General features: G+C 48.6%; 6 protein-coding genes across 6 annotated transcripts; 4 read left to right on the top strand and 2 right to left on the bottom strand.

Moving 5' to 3' along the window:
• Positions 1-356: 356 nt before the first annotated feature.
• On the top strand, positions 357-1,845 carry aspf22 (enolase acuN; the record flags this gene model as incomplete). Its single annotated transcript, XM_056720914.1, has 4 exons — positions 357-480; positions 543-599; positions 658-997; positions 1,050-1,845. The coding sequence occupies 4 exons, from the start codon at positions 357-359 to the stop codon at positions 1,843-1,845; spliced, it is 1,317 nt and encodes a 438-aa protein (XP_056585049.1).
• A 385-nt stretch (positions 1,846-2,230) lies between these two features.
• On the top strand, positions 2,231-3,216 carry N7517_003185 (eukaryotic translation initiation factor 3 subunit J; the record flags this gene model as incomplete). The annotated part of the gene is made up of 3 exons (XM_056720915.1): positions 2,231-2,249; positions 2,354-2,433; positions 2,518-3,216. The coding sequence occupies 3 exons, from the start codon at positions 2,231-2,233 to the stop codon at positions 3,214-3,216; spliced, it is 798 nt and encodes a 265-aa protein (XP_056585050.1).
• A 334-nt stretch (positions 3,217-3,550) lies between these two features.
• N7517_003186 (uncharacterized protein) lies at positions 3,551-4,039 on the bottom strand (the record flags this gene model as incomplete). Its single annotated transcript, XM_056720916.1, has 1 exon — positions 3,551-4,039. One exon carries the CDS (start codon positions 4,037-4,039, stop codon positions 3,551-3,553), a length of 489 nt encoding a protein of 162 aa, XP_056585051.1.
• A 2,264-nt stretch (positions 4,040-6,303) lies between these two features.
• N7517_003187 (14-3-3 adaptor artA-like protein) lies at positions 6,304-7,692 on the bottom strand (the record flags this gene model as incomplete). The annotated part of the gene is made up of 8 exons (XM_056720917.1): positions 6,304-6,687; positions 6,765-6,852; positions 6,925-7,199; positions 7,270-7,281; positions 7,337-7,356; positions 7,420-7,466; positions 7,532-7,539; positions 7,681-7,692. The coding sequence occupies 8 exons, from the start codon at positions 7,690-7,692 to the stop codon at positions 6,304-6,306; spliced, it is 846 nt and encodes a 281-aa protein (XP_056585052.1).
• A 4,383-nt stretch (positions 7,693-12,075) lies between these two features.
• N7517_003188 (calcium-transporting ATPase) lies at positions 12,076-15,327 on the top strand (the record flags this gene model as incomplete). Its single annotated transcript, XM_056720918.1, has 5 exons — positions 12,076-12,193; positions 12,251-12,408; positions 12,476-14,791; positions 14,848-15,170; positions 15,225-15,327. The coding sequence occupies 5 exons, from the start codon at positions 12,076-12,078 to the stop codon at positions 15,325-15,327; spliced, it is 3,018 nt and encodes a 1,005-aa protein (XP_056585053.1).
• Positions 15,328-16,138: 811 nt separating this feature from the next.
• Positions 16,139-17,854, top strand: N7517_003189 (putative l-fucose permease; the record flags this gene model as incomplete). The annotated part of the gene is made up of 6 exons (XM_056720919.1): positions 16,139-16,273; positions 16,334-16,434; positions 16,489-16,706; positions 16,777-17,121; positions 17,182-17,618; positions 17,678-17,854. 6 exons carry the CDS (start codon positions 16,139-16,141, stop codon positions 17,852-17,854), a joined length of 1,413 nt encoding a protein of 470 aa, XP_056585054.1.
• Positions 17,855-21,785: the final 3,931 nt, after the last annotated feature.

A 21,785-nucleotide genomic window follows, 5' to 3' on the forward strand; every position in this document is an offset into this window, starting at 1 on the left:
TTAAGTTGTTCTTATTTTAAAAACAGGTGAGTTGAAATATAACATATCATAACCATAACATCATATATACCCCACCAACCATCTACCCCTCCAACATACACATTCCTACACTACAACCCCAAAGTCTTCTGGAAAGGAATAGAAACCCAACCAAAAGACCTACCGGTGATCGTAGTAGGAAGCCCCCCGTTGAGCTCTCCAAGCAAATCATATCCTTCTCTCTCCCGCCCACTCTTTTTGGGTCATCGGTGAACCTCCCCCCGCCGTTAGTCACCTGCAGCTTTTGCCATATATCAGCCCATATCCTCTTTTCTTTCTTTCAACTGACTGAAATCATCAGCCTGTCCAATTCCAATATGCCTATTTCTAAGATCCACGCTCGCTCCGTCTACGACTCGCGCGGCAACCCCACCGTTGAGGTGGATGTTGTCACCGAGACCGGCCTTCACCGCGCCATTGTGCCCTCCGGTGCTTCCACCGGTTTGTCCTCCTTGATTGTCAGACCATTGAAACAGGACTAGATTGCTAACATTAACTCATAGGCCAGCACGAGGCTGTTGAGCTCCGTGATGGTGACAAGACCAAGTGGGGTGGCAAGGGTAAGTGAATCAATCCGATTGACCAGTAATCAGAAACTGATATCTTTATTTCAAATAGGTGTCCTCAATGCCGTCAAGAACGTCAACGACATCATTGGCCCCGCCTTGATCAAGGAGAACATCGATGTTAAGGACCAGGCCAAGGTCGACGAGTTCCTGAACAAGCTCGATGGAACCGCCAACAAGGGCAAGCTCGGTGCTAACGCCATCCTCGGTGTTTCCCTGGCCATTGCCAAGGCTGCCGCCGCTGAGAAGGGTGTTCCCCTCTACGCTCACATCTCCGACCTTGCCGGAACCAAGAAGCCCTTCGTTCTCCCCGTTCCCTTCCAGAACGTCCTCAACGGTGGCTCCCACGCCGGTGGCCGTCTCGCCTTCCAGGAGTTCATGATTGTCCCTGAGTAGGTCTTCCAGCCTCGAAATCCCTTGCAACTATAAACTGACCAAACACAGCACTGCTCCCACTTTCTCCGAGGCCCTCCGCCAGGGTTCTGAGGTTTACCAGAAGCTCAAGTCTCTCGCCAAGCAGAGATACGGACAGTCCGCCGGTAACGTCGGTGACGAGGGTGGTGTCGCTCCTGATATTCAGACCGCTGAGGAGGCTCTTGACCTCATCACCGATGCCATTGAGCAGGCTGGTTACACTGGCCAGATCAAGATTGCCATGGATGTTGCCTCCAGCGAGTTCTACAAGGAGGATGCCAAGAAGTACGATCTTGACTTCAAGAACCCCGAGAGCGACCCCACCAAGTGGCTCACCTACGAGCAGCTTGCCGACCTCTACAAGTCCCTCGCTTCCAAGTACCCCATTGTCTCCATCGAGGACCCCTTCGCTGAGGACGACTGGGAGGCCTGGAGCTACTTCTACAAGACCTCCGACTTCCAGATTGTCGGTGATGACTTGACTGTCACCAACCCCCTGCGCATCAAGAAGGCCATTGAGCTCAAGTCTTGCAACTCCCTTCTCCTGAAGGTCAACCAGATCGGTACCCTGACCGAGTCTATCCAGGCTGCCAAGGACTCCTACGCCGACGGCTGGGGTGTCATGGTCTCCCACCGCTCCGGTGAGACCGAGGATGTCACCATTGCTGACATCGCCGTTGGCCTCCGCGCCGGTCAGATCAAGACCGGTGCCCCTGCCCGTTCCGAGCGTCTTGCCAAGCTTAACCAGATCCTCCGCATTGAGGAGGAGCTTGGTGACAACGCTATCTACGCTGGCGAGAAGTTCCGCACTGCTGTCACCCTGTAAATGCAGCCTTTTGGCAGCATAGATCGGGCCTGATGAGGGCCCATCAAAAACGATGGTTTGATGATCTACGGAACCATCGCCCATGATGATTATGAATTTAATAGGATATTTTTCAATGAAACAAATTTCCACCACTTGACAAGTTAGAAAATCAGTAAATCAGTAAATGACAACGTGTAATTGTAGAACAAAGATCATGCTCATCGGGCATCCAATGCCCGAGATCACGTGAACATCCCACCTGGGGACGATAAGTGTGTCCCACATAAAATTTGCCCTCGCCCCTCCAATCCTTTGCTGGGTCTATTGTTGGCTTCCTTTTGGCCTTGCGTATAGCGCATTACGTTCTTTCTTTTCTTTCTATCAAGCTTTTAGATTTCCAAAAATGCCGCCTTCCAAGTGGGGTATGTTATTATCCTTGTATTATCGCCTTCTATAGTGATTGCCACCATTACTTAGCTCGTGTTCTAATTCCTATTGCTGTTGCTAATCCTTTGATCTCACACAGACGAAGAAGAAGAGGAGAGCCCCGTGCCTCCTGTGGTTGTCGCGCCCCGCCGCCGCTTCGACGATGAAGAGGACGAAGATGTAAGGCAACACAACCTCGAACCTGTCCAGCAGGGCCCTCACTCGCGCCCAAGTCCAACAAACTAACCACATCTCGAATAATAGGTCCTTGACTCATGGGATGCCGCCGAAGACTCCGAGGTAGAGCGCGAGAAGGTCAAGAAAGCCGCCGAAGCTGAGGCCAAGGCCAAGGCCGTCGCCGCCGCCAACAAGAAGAGCAAAGCCCAACGGATAGAGGAACTCCGACAGCAGCGCCTCCGCGAGGAAGGCAGCGGTGAATCCGAGAGCGAGGACGAGACAGACCGCCGTGCTCGTCTGCGCGCGACCGAACAGGAAGCCGATCTTGCCCACGCCGAGGATCTTTTCGGCTCTGTCGATGTCAAGCCCAACAAGGGCGCCCCCAAGGCCATCGTTGTCAGCGACTCCGCCGACCCCACCAAGGCTGTCGATCTGTCCGCCATGCCGCTGTTCAAGCCCGTCACCAAGGACCAGTTCACCCGCCTGACCGAGACCCTTGTGCCGCTCCTCACCCCGCACTCCAAGAAGGCCCACTACTCTCTCTGGGCGCAGGACTTCGCTCGTAAGCTCGTGAAGGATTTGCCTAGTGCTGAGATCAAGAAGATTGCTAGTGCTCTCACTACTGCTTCTAACGAGAAGATGCGCGAGGAGCGTGCGAATGACAAGGGCAACAAGAAGTCCAAGGCGGCGAAGACCAAGATCTCGCTGAATGCCAGCCGCGATATCCAGCGCGATAGCACCAACTACGAGGGTGCTGATGATCTTGGGGATGATGACTTTATGTGAATGTGAATATGGACGACTAGTCTCCATTTGAATTACCCAGGTGTTTCGCTATTGCTTTTCCCCTGGATTTGATCCTTGAAAATACGCCTCTTAAAAGAAGGCCTCCATCTTTTATTCCCGCCTCACCTATATGCAGCTTTCTGCTCCAATGTTACCCCTTCCATCTTTTTTTTTCTTCTTCCAAACATGGCTCTGTACATCCCCTTCTATCTCAATTGGGGCACAAGTAACCTATAGAAAGACCCAATTCATTCCGATTATCTGATTATTATATGTCCTCACATCAACCATCAACCCTAACCACATCTAACAACCACCACATTACAATTAAAAATCACCCACCAAACCCAATACTCCTAACCACAGACCTTGTCCCCCGACTTTTATTAAGCATCCCAAGCTGTCTAGCCTCCTGCTCGATATCCACAACACTCTGAACAAGACCAATATAACCCTCATCATCCAAAGCAAAAAGCGCCTCCTTGACCCACACGCGACAGCAAAGGCCCTCTCTGAATCGACCCGAGTACAGCGCCAGCGGGACGAGTGCCAGACGTGTCCTCAGTGCGGTGTGCATGACGGGCCCGATGACGCCAATTTTCAGCGCTAGCCCTACTCGCATGTCGCTTGCTATGCTGTACACGACTTCGGTTTTGTATTGCCAGGCTATTGGGCCTGTTTCGTTGGTTATGTGGAAGGTTCGACCGGTTGTGGGTGTTGAGGTGAGGTATAGTTTCCATTCGAAGAGACAGCTGCCGCCTAGATCGAGGAGGAGGATGTAGAGGGTGTTTGGTTCGAGGGAGAGGGGGCGTGGAATTGACATTGAGTCTTTGGGTTATTTGGATTGTATTGGATTGTTCTTTGTTTTTGGATTAAGACTGCTCAAGATGGGGGGCTGGTGTCCTCCACGCCCATTTATAAAGCCCATTTCAAAAAGAAGTGGAATTGACTATATTGCTTTTGCCCCATACATTCTCTTTAGGCTATTTCCCGATAGCATGGAGTCGGATACTCAGGGGACAATCGAGAAAGGTTTACCAGACGAGATTCTAATAACGCATCTGCCCAATCTCGACTTGCATGATAGGGTCTGTATAATAGTGATGTAGCCATGCATACTACATGCGTATGTCACGAACTATGATTCGCTGCCTTGGTCATGTGGCAGTGTCCGAGACACATGTATATAGGAAATCTCCGGGAAAACCTGCATCGGCGTACATACTATGCTTCATCTGCATGCCGAAAATAGACTCACTGGTCTTTTCAGGCTACATGTTCTTCTAACCATCTTCTAGAATGATTGAAACCATGATTGAAACTATCTCTCATCGTTATGCTTTCAAACTTTCTTCTCATCTCCGATTGGAAACAGGTACTGGAAGAGATCGACACCAAGAACGTGCATTCATTTCAGCTATTGCCAAGAACCAAGCAAACAAACAGAACCCCTAAGGGCTCTAATATGCGGCTCTAGGACCAACACAAGTCAAGATCACTGTCCGACGAAAGTTTGATGTCATCAACTGACCCAACATCGGTCGAATTTCTTGACGCGCGGCAATACTAGCCATAGACTCCTCGATTGATTCGACAACGGATGCAGGCATTATGCATCCGGGCTTGCTTCTTCCCACCTCCACGTCTCGTATGAATATGTTTGTCCCCTATCCATCATGATCTCTAAACCACAGTCAACAACTTGCTGGACGAGTCGGAATCCAGGGGAGTGGATCCTAGTGCATGAGTTCGATACTATAAGTGAATCTTCAGGGGTTGATATTATATCTTTTTGAATAAAGGTTCTATGATGAATGCGGGTCTTAAAACGAAGTGCTTTGATATTTACACAGCCCCGACTTAGACATCCCAATACAATCAGGATATAAAACCCATCTAACTCGCCCTAGACGAAAGACCTAGTAATCCCTAAGTGCAAAACTTTGCCAGACATACCCAACGTTTATTACAAAAAGAGAGATATATACAAATACAGGGATCATCTACCAAACCAATCCCAGCACGACAGACCACCTCATCAACCCTCCCCACCATTCGCCAACACTACCGCTTCGCCCTCGTGGCGTCCCCCGCCATCCTATCACCACCATAAGATTGCATCATGCATTACATGCACCACCTGCTCAGGTGTCATATCTAGGAAGTGCCCGGACCCCCTCCGTGGCGCTGGAAACGCGCTGTTTCGATTGGTTGCTCTTGGATGGTGGGACGTATGTTTTGGTTGAGTTCGCTTCGAGGATGAGAGATAGCGGGTTGGGGATTATTAGAGCCTCGTCTTCGGCGATTTTGTTGTCCGGCTTTTAGCTCCGACGAATCGTTCGAGGGATGTTGGTCTCCGATGGTATGGGTTCTATAGATTCGGCGGTTGATGGAATGGCGACTTCCGTGGCGTTTTTTTTGGTTGTTTGGAAATGTCAAACGTGCGAGTGTCTTTGCTTTGAAGGTTGATCGTGTGCTGGTATTTTCTTAGTGAGTAGCTTTCGATGGGTCTACGTTGGTAGTAGTAGGTAGCTTTAAGTATGTAGGGATAGCACCGCCGAGGGAAGACAGTGGGAATTTGGCCAACTTCAAAGGGTTACATGCAAATGCTCATCTGAAGATATTTTGCGTTGTTTGGCTAGATGTGTCAAGGCTCTTGGGAATAATAAACAGGCGAGTCCGTGTAAAGGACTAACTACATACTCATATATCGGCTCATACTTCAGTCATGAATACTGGTAAAAGGGGAATCATTGGCTACGCAAGCAACCCAAGACAGGGTGCATCTCAAGTAAGGAAGCCCGGAGTGGAATGGAAAATAAACACATTGAAACGTGCTGGAGTGGGAATAGAGACAATAAAAGAGAGAGAAATTTCCACTCAGCCCCTTTTCTGCTCGCGTCAACCGAATATCAAACTCCGCCGGCCGACCCACACGGTACCGAAGACGTGCAAGATATCTGCCGGTCCAACCCAGCGCTGCAGTGAAAACAAAGAAGCGACTTGCATAACCACGTCCAGGAATAAATGCGAACGCCCACCCTACCAAACGGCATACGGCTCGTCGCGACCCCTAATGTTGCTCGTTTAGGCTGCAGTCTCGGCGGGCTTAGCCTCCTCGGGCTTCTCCTCGGCGGGAGCAGCGGCCTCGGTAGCAGCGGCGGCAGGAGCAGCAGTCTCTTCCTCGGACTTCTCCTCCTTGGCGACACTCTCGCCCTCATTGCCCTCAGATGAGGTCCAGAGGGTCAGGTTGTCGCGCAGCAGCTGCATGATCAAGGTGCTGTCACGGTAGCTTTCCTCGGAGAGAGAGTCGAGCTCTGCAATAGCATCATCGAATGCCTGCTTGGCAAGGTGGCAAGCACGATCGGGAGAGTTGAGGATCTCGTAGTAGAAGACGGAGAAGTTCAGGGCAAGACCCAGGCGGATAGGGTGAGTGGGGGTGAGTTCGGTCTGGGCAACGTCGGTGGCGTTCTATGACACGATCAACAGCTGTTCATTGCAAATAGAGAGAAAGCTTATATCAATAAGCTGAATGAAGGGATATTTACCTTGTAGGCCTCGTGGGCAGCGGTGGCGGCACCCTTGCGCTTGGGGCCGGAAGCGAACTCGGCGAGGTAGCGGTGGTAATCACCCTTCCTGTTGACAAAGTTAGCACAATGTCACAAATCGAGAAGCCTCCAAAGTAAAGTTGGCTGGAGTGTAACCTACATCTTGTAGTAGAAGACCTTGGACTCTCCAGTCTCGGCCTTGGGGATGAGAGCCTCATCAAGAACATCAAGCACATCCTGGCAAACCTGCTCCAGCTCGGTCTCGATCTTCTGGCGGTAGTCGCGGATGATGCCGACGTGCTCATCGGAGCCCTTGTTTTCCTCCTTCTGCTCGATGGAGGAAATGATGCGCCAGGAGGCACGGCGGGTGCCAACCACGTTCTTGTAGGCGACGGAAAGCAGGTTACGCTCATCGACAGTGAGCTCGCCACCAATCTAAATACGTGTCAATCGCGAATACCCATAAATTAATCCCGAAGGTGATGGGGACATGATGGTGTCATACGTTGGCGACTTCCTGTTCGGCGATTAGCATGGATACCCAGTAAACAACACGAGGGGGTGCGACTAACCTTCATGAAGGTAACCATTTCTAGAGAGCAGAGAACAACATGTCAACATCCACGTCTAACCACATGATCGCAAGTCAACTTACCATCGTAGCGCTCGGCCTGCTCGCAGAGCCGCGCGAGGAACGTCTTGCTGGTGAGGGGGTCAGTCATGGCCGGGTCATGGGACCTCAGGGATAGGGGCGACAATGGACATACTTCTCACGCTGCATAGTTACGATATTTGTTAGCCCAGTTCTTATCGACAAAATTTCCAGATGGGGGTGAGCTCAGATGAGGATGGGAATGTGGGATTGCGATGGCGGTGACAGCTCAAGAGAGCGCCCGATGGAGGGTGAGCAACGTACCTCAGAACCCATTATGAAATTGAATCGAGATGGGTGGTTGGAACTTGAGACTTAAAATTAAAGGGATAGGAAGCGCAAGATGCAGAAGAGGAAGATGGGTAGAGACGACCAAGTGGGGGAGGGAGATGGAGTGAGGTGAGTTGGGGGGATTTGAATCATAACAATAATACACTGTTGTCATGTACCTAGTACTTAGTTCCCCCTATTGTGGCACCGCTTTCTGTAAGTACTCCGGTACTTGGGCCGCAGCCCAGTATTCATTTTACCGTCGATCCCCCTAGTAAGTAATTAATTTGAGCGGGGTGGAGTATATCTGACCGTATCCGTTACCAATTTCCTAAAGCCTCTAAATGTCTCCTATTTAGGAGACACATCAAATATCTAGCATATTATGGGTGCTTGGTTTGATATAGATTGTACATAGACTTCCCTGTGTATCTATGGGATCATAGTTATCTTAGAGACTCCAACCGGTATCGTCACCTCCGAGCTGAAAATAGCTGCAATTTCTAAAGTAGTTCTGGAGGCACCGAGGCAGATAAGCCTCTTTACTGTCTCACTAATCTAGAGAAAGTACCTGGGCATAGTAAAACGATATGGAAGTCTGGGGAGGATGATGATGCAAATGTCTTTGGAACCTTCTAGACAACTAGACCAGTTATGATGTAGTTGATCAGCCGCACAATCAAAACAAGTATCACAAGTATTCCAGGTCAAATAATTCTAAAGTTTGGACATTTCAGGCTTCAAGCATTTAAGTTCTTCCAAATAATAGGCCAGTCTACTTCGCCGAGACTTTCCCATACTATAGGATCGAGCTTGTAGCAAAGGATCAAGGGCGCAAGGGCAAAATCCATCATCGGGCTTGATAAAGGCTTCTGTACTAGGCATTCTGTACTAGGCATTTTACTGCCTACTATCGGTATAATATTCATCTAAGCTTGGTCCAAGTAATCTCAGGAATCATGTATATATGACTTACATTAGGAACTGTGCCAATCATTGAACATTTCTACAGTATTATGCGATTCTATAGTTAATGCTTGGTTTCATATTCAAAAGTCGTCATGTAGCAGTTTGAAGTTACACATAACTATTAATGAGATGATGCCTGAGGTATAAGTTATGTCATTTTAGCACAAATTGAGCATTTCAACTCCTTTCATGGCTTCTAGATAATAAGACCGTCTACTAAATAAAAAAAGTCAACTATATGATTCCAACTTATTGTTTCACATAGTTTTAACGAAAATGTGCCTCCTCAATTTTGTGTCTCAAGGATATAGGGGAAGATCGCCATTGTTGAGGCGATCATGTTCATGATTCCGCGACTAGTGCCCCCCATCTAGTCACCCAAAACCCATTGCCACCCCCAAGCAGTTGGTGTAGAAGGGTATGACTTGGACCCATGCCCGCCGGACCTTGTTGGAAGCGTGAGTTGATGAGAGGCAACTTTCAGGATGGCGACCCTTCGACTCAGCAGGGCGCTAGGTTAGGGCCTATAGGTGGCTGAAAGTACTTACGGGCAGATGAAAGCACGCTGATCTATCAGCCCTTGAGTCTAGAACTGTCTGGCTGCATCCTTAGTCTATTTTAGATACGGGACGAATGAGGACGCAGGCAGAGACTGTAAGGGTAGACCGGAATAGTCTCGCTCGGGCTCTTGAGTTGACATCACTAAAGACTATCCGTCGTAGAAGGAGTGCTGCAAGCTTATCACATGCTGATGTTGCCCGGCGGATGAACGGCGCATCGGATCGATCTGTAACAATGGGTTTCCCGGGCGCAACGTCGATCGGCAGGTCAGGGACATAGTCTGGCATATACTAGTCCGGTAGATCATGACATTGAATCTCGTTTATGCGACGGAGCACTACCTGATAAAGGTCAGTCCTACCATCAGCATAGGTGATTCGTGCTCGCAACTGCCGGTGTGCCTGGCCGGTTGATGATAGCGCTTTGAAGAGAGAGGTACTGGAGGATGAACGTAAATAGGGAGATAATGCAGAGCTGTGATCATAACCTGTCAAAAAAGGTCCACTGGGACGCCAAGGTGCATGGTGAATGTGAGGTGTGAAGAGTTGTGAACGATAAGAGCCACCTGAGACTATAAAGATTGACATAAGCTCTATAACGGAGGATGTGTTTAGAGTGCAATCAATCTTTATGCAGCTTCCTCGTGAAAGCTGGTATGGAATCTCAACCTTGCAACACTCCTAAATCTTTACCTAGCCATTTCTCCATGTCTGAACGATCTAGAAGAAGCTCTGTGGCATTTCACCCCAATGCTAAGAATTTACGAAAATTCTTGTTCCTGATGTTTGTTCTAATAACCATGGCTTTGTTGTGCGGTCTGCGGTCCTATCATAGACCAGGGCAGCTGAGATTAAACGGAAAATGTTCTCATTGGTAACAATTTGAATTTAGCTGACCTGTTCTTTCAGCAGAACAAGAGAAGAGCCAAAGCAACGCGCCATCATTGCATGAAGCAGCACCAAACAGTAGTCTCTTGCCCCATACTGCAAGAGGAAGAAGCTAATCAGAAAATTAATTAAACAGATCCAGCAAGACACGCTTCACATATCGCACCGCACAAAAGCAGCAATGATGTCGGTCTCGTCATCCCAAAGACAAGAGAGGAGGATGTTGGATGGGTCACAAACTTTTGCAGAGGCTTGTACCCATTCTCTGTCCTTTTCGTCAATGTGGCAGCTAAACTGATATATCGACCAGTCAATGCACGCCATACATCTATACGATAGACGAACAACCGGAAGAAGGCTTTCTTATTCCCCAGACGAATGTAGACCACGAAGCAAGTGGCTATCTCACCTATATCGTCGACCACTACTATGACCTCCATTCATATACCATGCTCCATCTTCATCCACGAAAAAGGCACCTGTGAGAAAAATGGGAGACGGTTTAGATCATGCCCCCAGATGAAATCCATAGCTAGTGTGGCAGGAGTGGAGACTGATGCAGGTGCGATAACCTTAGGGAACGCTGGAGACTGAGGGATGTTACGCGAATCGGGGATGGCCTAGGGGTGCGTGAGTTGGGACATTTGCTCCTTTTCGCCCGAATGGAAACCTTATTATAACAAGCATTACAACATGGTACCCTTTTCCTATCCAAGGGTCTTCAATGAGGAAATAGTAACTTGCGGTCAAGCTATGTCTCGCTAAAGTCAAAGCATGAATCAAGAGTCGAATATGCACAGTCCCGCTCTACGGTTGGAGCATTGCTTATTCTGGTGGATGAATCATATCGCCCAGCAACTGGCTTCCAGATTTGATCAGCGAGCGGCAAATTTTAAGATAGTTGGTTCCCTCTAATCTTGGCCAAAAGTGGCCTGGAATGAGGATTTGGCCAATTTGAAGCCAAGTTAAGGATATCAAGTGACAGAGGTACCAAGCGATTGGATATTGGCATTTGTTTAAAGGACGCATTACTTAGGGCGAAATATAAAGTGAATAAGTAAGCAATGTAAATGAACTTTTGTTTCTAGCGTCAGCCCTATAGGCAAGGGTAGGTTAGCGTGCTTGTGGAGATGCCACGCTTCATGCATCTGACACGGACTGTGCTTTAGCTTGGAAGATCTCGGCCAACCACAAGTGGACCGAGTAGGATCAAATATCTTGAGCTGAATATAACCTAGTGCACAGCTCATACATGAATGAACACATCAAAAGTTGTACCATGGCATAAAGCCCCGAAGATACTCGTAGCGAAGGAGTCAATTAGGTCGATTTAGAAGGTTGGATACCCACTCTAGGCTAGTGTATGCAGAGGATCAAGTTGCCAAGGCTATCTGATAGGCACGAAAACGATGTAGCCTAGCGATGCCCCATAGGTGATATGAAGGAATGAATTGGCGTTCATGACGTTGTAGCCCGACGAGAGGCTCTTTGAAGGTCTCATATTCATTCAAAGAAGATTTAATGAGGTAGTAAGGGACTGACTATGTTCAGAGTAGTCAATTATAAGTACACAAAGCACCCTCATACTCAATAGAAGACAGAATAATGAGAAAAAAAAGAAATTATAGCGGAGAATTGCAGACCCGCCCATTCAGCCCTGTAGACCTCCCAAGGCTCCTCCACTCCGGGATAGGCCCGTGCTTACTCAGCCCCTGGAATCAAATGGATGAGAACACGTTGGCTTCCCCCACTGGAGGTTCCCCAATTCGGGCTTTGATCTTCATTTACTCTGCTTCTTTTTTAATATCACCTAGTCCCTCGATTTGGGCTTTGCTTTTCTTTCTCTGTGTTGCACAGGGCATGTATCTTTCTTAACAATAACAACAATTTCTTCCTTGTTTACCCCAACTTTTATTCCTCACCTGGCTATTGCAATTGATCCTGCTTATTGCCGTTGAGGGTGTCCGCGATCATGGAGAACGCCTTTCTCCGTACTCCAGCCGAGTCGCTGGAGCACTTCAAGGTGACCGAGCAGACCGGTTTGTCGCAAAACGCGGTTTTGAAGTCTAGACAACAATATGGACCGAACGGTTAGTCCGCATTCCGCAGAACGATGACCTCAGAACTAACATCTGCTGTTTACCTAGCTCTTGCGGAAGAACCTCCAACTCCCATGTGGGAGCTGATTTTGGAACAATTCAAGGACCAATTGGTTCTTATCCTCCTTGGCTCGGCCGCCGTGTCCTTTGTGCTAGCTCTCTTCGAAGAGAGTGACGATTGGACTGCATTTGTTGACCCCGCTGTTGTATGTGCTTGGATATTCTTCATTTCATGTGTTCTGTCTTGCTGACCAAGTCGTGCTTTGTTCACAGATCCTTACTATCCTCGTCCTCAATGCCGTGGTCGGAGTGACCCAAGAAAGCAGCGCAGAGAAGGCAATCTCAGCTCTCCAGGAATATTCCGCCAACGAGGCCAAGGTTGTCCGTGATGGAATGACCCGAAAGGTCAAGGCCGACGATTTGGTTCCCGGAGACGTGATTCAGATTGCTGTCGGTGACCGTGTTCCCGCTGACTGCCGACTGCTCGCCATCCAGAGCAACAGTTTCCGTGTTGACCAGGCTATTCTGACTGGTGAGAGTGAAAGTGTTGCAAAGGAGGTCCGGGCTATCAAGGATGAGCAGGCTGTCAAGCAGGACCAGCTCAACATGATCTTCTCTGGTACCACCGTTGTCAACGGTCACGCTACAGCTCTCGTCGTGTTGACCGGTGGCTCGACTGCTATCGGAGATATCCACGAGAGTATCACTTCCCAGATCTCCCAGCCGACCCCCTTGAAGCAGAAGCTGAACGAATTTGGTGACACGCTCGCCAAGGTTATTACCGTCATCTGTGTCCTGGTTTGGGCTATCAACTACGAGAACTTCAACGACCCCGCGTTCGGTGGCTGGACCAAGGGTGCTATCTACTATCTGAAAATTGCTGTCTCTCTTGGTGTTGCGGCTATTCCGGAGGGCCTGGCAGTGGTCATTACCTCCTGTCTAGCTCTGGGTACTCGCAAAATGGCTCAGAAGAACGCAGTTGTCCGGTCTCTTCCCTCCGTCGAAACTCTAGGCAGCTGCAGCGTGATTTGCTCTGACAAGACCGGAACTTTGACCACTAACCAGATGAGCGTCCAGAAGATCGTTTACCTGACTAGCTCTGGCACTGGCTTCGAGGAAATCGACGTCGAAGGCACTACTTTCACTCCCCAGGGCAAGCTCACCCAGAATGGCAAGGCTGTCGAGAACTTGGCTGTTTCTTCATCGACCGTCGCACAGCTGGCTGAGGTCACTGCCCTTTGCAACGCCGCTACTCTTTCCCACGATCCCAAGAGCGGAGTCTTCTCCAGCATCGGCGAGCCCACCGAGGGAGCCCTGCGTACTCTGGTCGAGAAAATTGGAACCACTGACATCGCCTTCAACCAGAAGCTTTACCGTCTCTCTGCATCCGAAAGATTGCATACCGCTAGCGCTCACTACGAGTCCCGTCTTCCCCTCAAGGCCACTTATGAGTTCTCCCGTGATCGCAAGAGTATGTCTGTCCTCGTTGGCGAGGGCAAGGAACAGAAGTTGCTCGTCAAGGGTGCCCCTGAAAGCATCCTGGAACGTTGCTCGTACGTTATTCAAGGCGCCAATGGATCTCGCGTTCCTGTGACCAAGACCCACTTAAAGCTTCTCTCCGAGGAAGTTGTTGAGTATGGTAACCGTGGTCTCCGTGTCATGGCCATCGCCAGTGTTGACGGTGTCTCTGGAAACCCCCTCTTGAAGAATGCCACCACCACCGAGGACTACGCCAAGCTGGAACAGAACATGACTCTCATTGGTCTTGTCGCAATGTTGGATCCTCCCCGCCCTGAGGTTTCCGCTGCTATCAAGAAGTGCCACGCCGCTGGAATCCGTGTTATTGTCATCACTGGTGATAACCGCAATACCGCCGAGTCTATCTGTCGCTCAATTGGTGTGTTCGGTGCCGACGAGGATCTTACCGGCAAGAGCTACACTGGCCGTGAATTCGACGCCCTTAGTGAAAGTGAACAGGTGAAGGCCGTTGAGTCCGCCTCCCTTTTCTCGCGCACTGAGCCCACCCACAAGTCCAAGCTTGTTGATCTCCTCCAGTCTTTGAACCACGTTGTCGCTATGACCGGTGACGGTGTCAACGACGCTCCCGCTCTCAAGAAGTCTGACATTGGTGTCGCCATGGGTACCGGAACCGACGTGGCCAAGATGGCCGCTGATATGGTCTTAGCTGATGACAACTTCGCTACCATTGCCGTCGCCGTCGAGGAAGGTCGTTCCATCTACAGCAACACTCAACAGTTCATCCGCTACCTGATCTCTTCCAACATCGGAGAGGTCGTCTCTATCTTCTTGACTGCTGCCCTTGGCATGCCCGAGGCTCTGATTCCCGTTCAGTTGTTGTGGGTTAACCTTGTCACCGATGGTCTGCCTGCCACTGCTCTGTCATTCAACCCTCCGGACCACGATGTGATGAAGCGTCCTCCCCGCCGTCGCGACGAGGCCCTTGTCGGCGGCTGGTTGTTCTTCCGTTACATGGTTGTCGGTATCTACGTCGGTGTTGCCACCGTCTTTGGTTACGTCTGGTGGTTTGTCTACAACCCCGATGGACCCGGCATTTCTTTCTGGCAATTGGTAAGTTTATGATGTTTCCAAGTATTATTAATGTGTTGCTAACATGGTCCATTCAGTCCCACTACCACAAGTGTGCCTCTCAGTTCCCCGAGATTGGCTGCGAAATGTTCAGCAACGATATGAGCAAGTCTGCCTCCACCGTGTCTCTCTCCATCCTCGTGGTGATTGAGATGTTCAACGCCATGAACGCGCTGTCTTCCAGCGAGTCCCTCCTGACTTTCTTCCTGGGCAACAACCCCATGCTCATCTACGCCATCACTCTGTCCATGCTCCTCCACTTTGCCATCCTCTACATTCCCTTCCTCCAGAACCTGTTCTCGATTCTACCGATGGACTGGAATGAATGGCAAGCCGTGTTGGTGATCAGTGTGCCTGTGATGTAAGTGCCTTGCTTCTGCTTCATCTTGAATATCCCACTAATCCATACTTCCAGTTTGATCGATGAGGTCCTCAAGTTTGCTGAGCGTCTTCTCTACAACACGAAAGCCGTCAACCCGGCCGCCCAGAAGGGTGTCGGTAAGCCCAAGCGGGCTTAAAGGAACTATTTGGGCGAGAGCCTAAATGCGACCCTACCTTCCCGGTTATCTGCCCGAGTAGGCGATATCCGGTATGTAATAGAGATAGATTACCTGATTGGCTGGATATTTTGTCGCGCATTGAATCCGAGACTGCGTCGATTGCCTATGCTATTCCCTATAGATCCTTGAATGAAAGATTTCTTTGTTGCACTTGTGGCTAGAGCAATATATCCTCGCTTCGTACGGAGTAGAAAGACCAGATTTGACGTGTCGATCTTGGCGTGCCCCCCACGTGTAGCTTGGAGGGCCGTGATCCCCAACCTTGCACAGGAATAATTATGAATGATGTGATGCAGCTGTAATTGGTGTCCTTGTAATAGACACGGCTGTTGTCTATTAAAGTGTACAGATAGCTTCTTGGAAAGCATAATAGGGTGTTTAGGGTAACATGCTCGGAGTAACATTCCACCAGACACGGGAGAGGATAGCCCGTAAAATGACCGGAATGCTATCCCGCATGTATATAGCGTCTATAACCCATGCAACGCTGACGCCACCCCAAGGGTCTAAAGCGGGGATTTTTTTCGATCAGACCATTTGAATTAAATCAGAGTTACCTTCGAGCCTCGGTGCAACTCCGTGTTGTAAGTGTTGATTGGATGATGATCGTCGTTCTCCAGGGATCATCTGGGGCATTTCCCCGGACTGGAAAAGTGTGGAGTTTGCGGAGAAAAAGGGTGTCACCTTGATTTTCTTGTTTACTAGTTAAATAGCCCCTAGGATCCCTTCGATCCCTTCTATTTTCCCTTGGTCCTTTTTATATCTCAAGATGGGCGTCAAGGAATTCCTCAAAAACCGTTCGGCCTTGCGCGTTAATAATCGTACGACTACATCGGCCGCTACTTTAACTCTACGACAGAGTCTCTGGCCATTGACTCTAGTCACGATCTTGTTCTTCTTATGGGTATGTTACATATCGTTCATACATTTTGTCTATACACAATCCTCCTAACACTTCAATTAGGGCTTCGCGTATGGTTTGCTGGATACTCTGAACTCCCATTTCCAGAAAACCCTACATATCGACCGAACCCGTTCAGCCGGTCTTCAAGCTGCCTATTTCGGGTATAATCTCTCTTCATAAACCACATCCATAAAAACCCTCTAACAGAAACACAGTGCATACCCCCTAGCCTCCCTCGGCTACGCAAACTGGATCCTCCGTAACTACGGCTACAAAACCGTCTTCATCTTCGGTCTATGTCTTTACGGTATCGGAGCACTATGCATGTGGCCTGCAGGACTAAACCAATCCTTCGGCGGGTTCTGCGGTGCAACATTCGTTATTGGATCAGGTCTCGGATCGCTTGAGACTGCAGCTAATCCCTACTTAACCGGTAAGACACACATTCCACACAGAATCATACATACAGTAGATGCTGATCTCCGCCCCTTACATCTGTATAGTCTGCGGACCACCCCGCTACTCAGAAATCAGAATCAACTTCGCCCAGGCTTTCAATGCAATCGGCACAGTCGTCGGCCCCGTCCTAGGCTCGTACGTCTTCTTCACAGAAACAGAATATGATGTATCAGCTCTGCAGCGCGTGCAATGGGTTTACCTCGCTATCGGTATTTTCGTCTTCCTTCTCGCGGGTGTTTTCTTCTGTTCCAATATCCCTGAAGTCACGGATGAGGATATGGCATTCCAGGTTGCGCAGACGCATGTCGATGAGCAGGATAAACCTTTCTGGAAACAGTACAAGCTGTTCCATGCAACTCTAGCTCAGTTCACTTACACAGGTGCACAAGGTATGTCTATATCCCCGCTTCTCATTTTATACTCCAGTTGTATCAAACTAACTCTTCCAGTCGCTATCGCCGGCTACTTCATCAACTACGTCAAAGATACATGGCCGGGTACATCGAGCGCCACAGCAGCGAAGTATCTCGCCGGCGCACAGGGCGCATTCGCAGTCGGTCGATTCCTCGGTTCGGGAATTATGAAATTCGTGCGTGCGCGCTGGGTCTTCCTAGTTTATTTGTCATGCACGGTTGCTTTCCTTGCTGCGTCGGTGACGCAGACGAAGCAGGTCGGTATCGCCATGTTATTCCTGACTCTCTTCTTTGAGTCCGTTTGTTTCCCGACTATCATGGCACTGGGTATCAGCGGTCTCGGACGTCATTATAAGCGCGGCTCTGGGTTTATTGTTGGTGGTGTTTGTGGTGGTGCTGTTGTGCCGCCGATTCTCGGTCATGTTGCTGATATGCATGATAACACCGGGTTCGCGTTTATTGTTCCGACTATGGTATGTTATATCTGCCCTTGGATTCGAGGTTGTGTTGGGTCGGTTGCTAATGATTGCAGTTCATGGTCGTCGCTTGGACGTACGCTATTGCTGTGAACTTCATTCCGGCGTATACCCACACCGTGGATAAAATCGGTGAAAGTGATGTTGGGCTTGAGAGTTCGAGAAAAGATGAGGAGGATGTTATGGGTTCTCATATTGATGAGAAGCACCAGGTTGTTTATGTGGAGCGGTAGATGGGTGTCGTTTGATCTGCTTTCAGTATCCCTTCCGGGTAATGGTTAATGACTTAATGGGTGTTGGTATTTTTTTTGTTATGTTTTGCTTAGGATTATTTTCTTTATAGAGTTATGGATGACCAGATGATACAATGATGCTTGCCAGAATGACTGTGGTTTTTGAATCAAAACTTGACATTCTTGAACGGAGTAGTAGATTGTCATGTAGAGCTTCCCTCGCTTTAGGTAGCTTGTAGTGAAGTCTGAATTGGGAAGCTTGGTCCTCGACACCGTTGGGGTTCAAGTATAATGTAATGTTCAACAAAATTGAATGCTCAGAGTAGTCAAATCTAGTCTCCAGACCTTTACTATATATATAGTCTGACATTTCCTCTTTGGTATCTGGGTGATTTATTCTTTGCTCAGTTCTTATCTAGATACACTACTGCGAAGAACCGAATAAATATATAGATTTACTTGTATTCACGCTCAAAGATCACATGTCAATTACACCAATCGGGGTGCAAAGTCTTAGAGGGACTAATTTGAACTACGCACCCTTGCTGGGGTTTATTGGTAATCGAAAGACATACGAGAGGACCCGAAATCGCAAGACAGGCAAGTGAAAAGAACAAGAGGAAGGAAAGGAACGAGGAGCATCGGGGGAGAGAGTCCACATAAGACAAGTCCTGACTCCATTTGTATTTTGACGCTATACCAACCTGGTACCCAGATATATAGAACCACAAGTGGGTATTACTCACGGCTCGATCCCTCACTGGTTATATTGGGGTCTGGTCCGTCTATTCCGAGATTGCTCCAACTTCATCGGTTGAATCCGTTCAACGCCATCATGCTTGAAAACGGCCCCAGGGAGACCATAGCCAATATATACACTTTTGAGTTTTAGCAAATCTATATCAGTAAGACTTGCTAATACACATAGAATAAGAGTGACTGTGTCTGAATGGTCCGCGGGTCTCTATGAATTGTATGCTATCGAGTTTGATTAGAAAAGAGACTAAGAAAGTGTGAGTCTCCTTGGGGGACATACAATGATAGTTCTCAACCGGGACCTTGGGCCACCTTCTCGGCAACGATTGTGTCGATACTGGAATTCTTCCCATGGGCTACCAACCCAGTATTCCCGGTAAGTTAATGCACGGCTTGGCTTGGCGCATTGCGGTTTGTCTCGCCAAGGAGGATGCGCTCCATCTTGTATTCACGGTCTCCACGTAGGGCTTTGTACTGCCGGTCGACCGCTCTGACAATAGAGTCCAAGAAAAAGACTGCTCCCAAGATGAATATTGGGGAGTTCTTCACGTTCGTATGCGTCTTCAGTGTCAGGCTTCCCACTTTGTTGCGTGTTTCCGGCCGACCAGTGGGATGCTCCCGCGGGCGACCACATTAAGAGGCAAGCCATGGGACGCTAGGATATCACCGGAAAGCGTGGCGATTCAAGCAGACCAGAACGAAGGCCTCCATACGCTAGACGAGTACGAAGAAATGAATGTCAGCGCAGCCGAGCAGGAAGGCACCGAGGTCTGTGTTTTACTCATCGTTGCATTATCACATGGATTTCAAGAGTGTTTGATCCGAAGGAGCAAGCCATTTGTATGCTCTTCATGCTTCTTATCCTTTCTACCTCGTTCACGATGCGAGCTATTCCAACGAGCCACAACGCACGGATATCTTCGGGCAGGGTGTGAAGCAGCCAAAACAACCTTCACCCATAACCTTGTCAAGTCGGCACATGAAGGAAGAAAGATATTTGTTGAGTGGGCTAAAAAATCGAATTTGCCACAAAGAGAGGTATGAGCTGGATGATAAGGATCTCGGCTTTTTAGCAGCGTTCTTGTTCGATCATTCATGACACCCCGAGAGTAGAGAACGTAGAGGGCTCAACCAAAGAAAGGTTGCCGATAAGCACACGTGCTCACTGTTTCGAAATTCGCTGTATTTTACCTGTGGAATCATGGAAGGGAGGGCACTCGCATCTTTGGCAGCTTTTTTGGTGTCACATTGCCCTCTCGGAGTGCCGGGTGAAGACGAGATATTTTGTGCGGACCATGTCAAAGATCGCAACGTCGCATTGATTTCCTTGAAAGGTTTCGATATTTTGTACTTGGATTCGATGGCACTCCACGAAGGGCTGTTTGTGTGTCCGTCAGCTTTTTTGATGTACGATTGCTATTGAGCATCATATCATAGTTGACTTAGTGTGGACGAGACTCGTCAAATTGTGGCATGACCAAGTCGTCATCAAGTACAAAGCAAGCCGAATCCCCGGGATGAGAAATGGCAGAGGTGCAGGTAAATTGTCGCGCTATATCCAACTTTTCTTCTTCAAGAGCTGGGTTTTCGATCTTATTCTCGCCGTAGCTTTTCGAAGATGGACAAAGAGACCAACGATATGATAGTATGTTTGGATTATGTCGCTAACTGTCTGGAGCGTTAAAAGAAGACAAGCAGGTAGGATGTGAGAAAAGACGTCAGGATTATTATCATTCCAACATGAAACTCTTTATGTAGGTGAGAATTCCTTTGATGATGTGCCAAACAGACGTACTCAAAACACACAACTGTTATATAGAAATGAGGGGATATCAAATAGACGGCAACCTTACCTCGATGTCTTTGTTCTTCTGTCAAATCCTTTCTTTTCTAGTATTTCGCTTTTCGTTTTGCTATCATCTCTGGTCTTCGGCGATATTCGCGAACCCCCTCCCCGGATGACTTCATAAACATGCTGGGGAGTTTCAGTCAGCATTCGGGAGAAAGGTGAGACTTATGGGAGGAGGTTGATATTCTGCCAGAACCACACGTAGATGGTAGTGATGGTAGCTGATAGAAGCTCGTGTGCTCAAGGCTTCGCAGGAAAAGCCCCTCATGGTCTGATCTGGGATGAAGCAAATCGTTATCTTGATGGCTCCCAAATCGTCGGGGATCACAGTAAGATCTTTCAGAACTGAGAATTCGGTGAGCACGAAGTGACATCAACCCTCTTCCCCCATTATATATGAATATGTAGCTCCAAGCTCTCCAGCAAACGGGATTGCTGTCGTAGAGCTTCGACATATCTTTGTCTAGTGCACTCTTCGTTCAATGTTCTTCATTTTCATCAGGATCATCCTTCTGTATGGAGCTTTCACGGCACGAGGATCCTACATCCCCGGAGGCTGAACGAGCTAGTTTCACAGTTCAGCGACATATAGATATCATCTTGACGACAGTCTCCAAATTGAGAATGAAGTGAGTTTGAAGTGAGATGGGTTATCTTCAACTGTGCCATGTAGATGTTCTGTATCCATCCATAGGACAGGACAGTGCCTGGAGGGGTTCCATATATATCTGTTGAGAATACTCTTCGCGTATGTCATCGTATAAAGCAACACATCCATCCATCATTTCTGATAAATAATACTTGGTGCACTTTATATAGAAGCCAGATGCCATATAGGAATTTTTGGCTACGGCAATGTTGACAAGTGAGGGGAGGGAAGAAGAAGAAGAAGGGGGGAGGAGGAGGAGGAGAGATCTGTGATTCTCTACAAACAAACGGAGGCTAACTAGTTAAACATCCAGCGATAACCTGACAAACAAGGCCTCAAGGGGTCAAAATCGTCAACTACTGATAGCGGGCAACATGTTTGAGATATTGCAAGCTCCGTGGGAAACGCGAGTTGCTTTCTCGAATCGATCACTCCCTCCTTCTATCGAGACACGCTGTCTCAGCAACAGTTCTCGATTAGCATCACCGGAAAGCATATCGACTCGGCTGGCGCCCTCCCAAGTTGTCTTTCCTGGGACAAAGCCTTTTTGTTTAGAGAACTTGCCGACTTAAAGCCAGGTGGATGGGAGTGGAAGCGGGACCCTTTAGCACCGAGAATGCGGCAATGTTAATCCTCTACCCTCATGGCATGTGCATATGCAACTTTAAAACTCTCTA

This window comes from Penicillium concentricum (genome assembly GCF_028827145.1).
Source record: "Penicillium concentricum strain IBT 3081 chromosome Unknown utg000001l_segment0_segment0, whole genome shotgun sequence".
NCBI lineage: Eukaryota > Fungi > Ascomycota > Eurotiomycetes > Eurotiales > Aspergillaceae > Penicillium > Penicillium concentricum.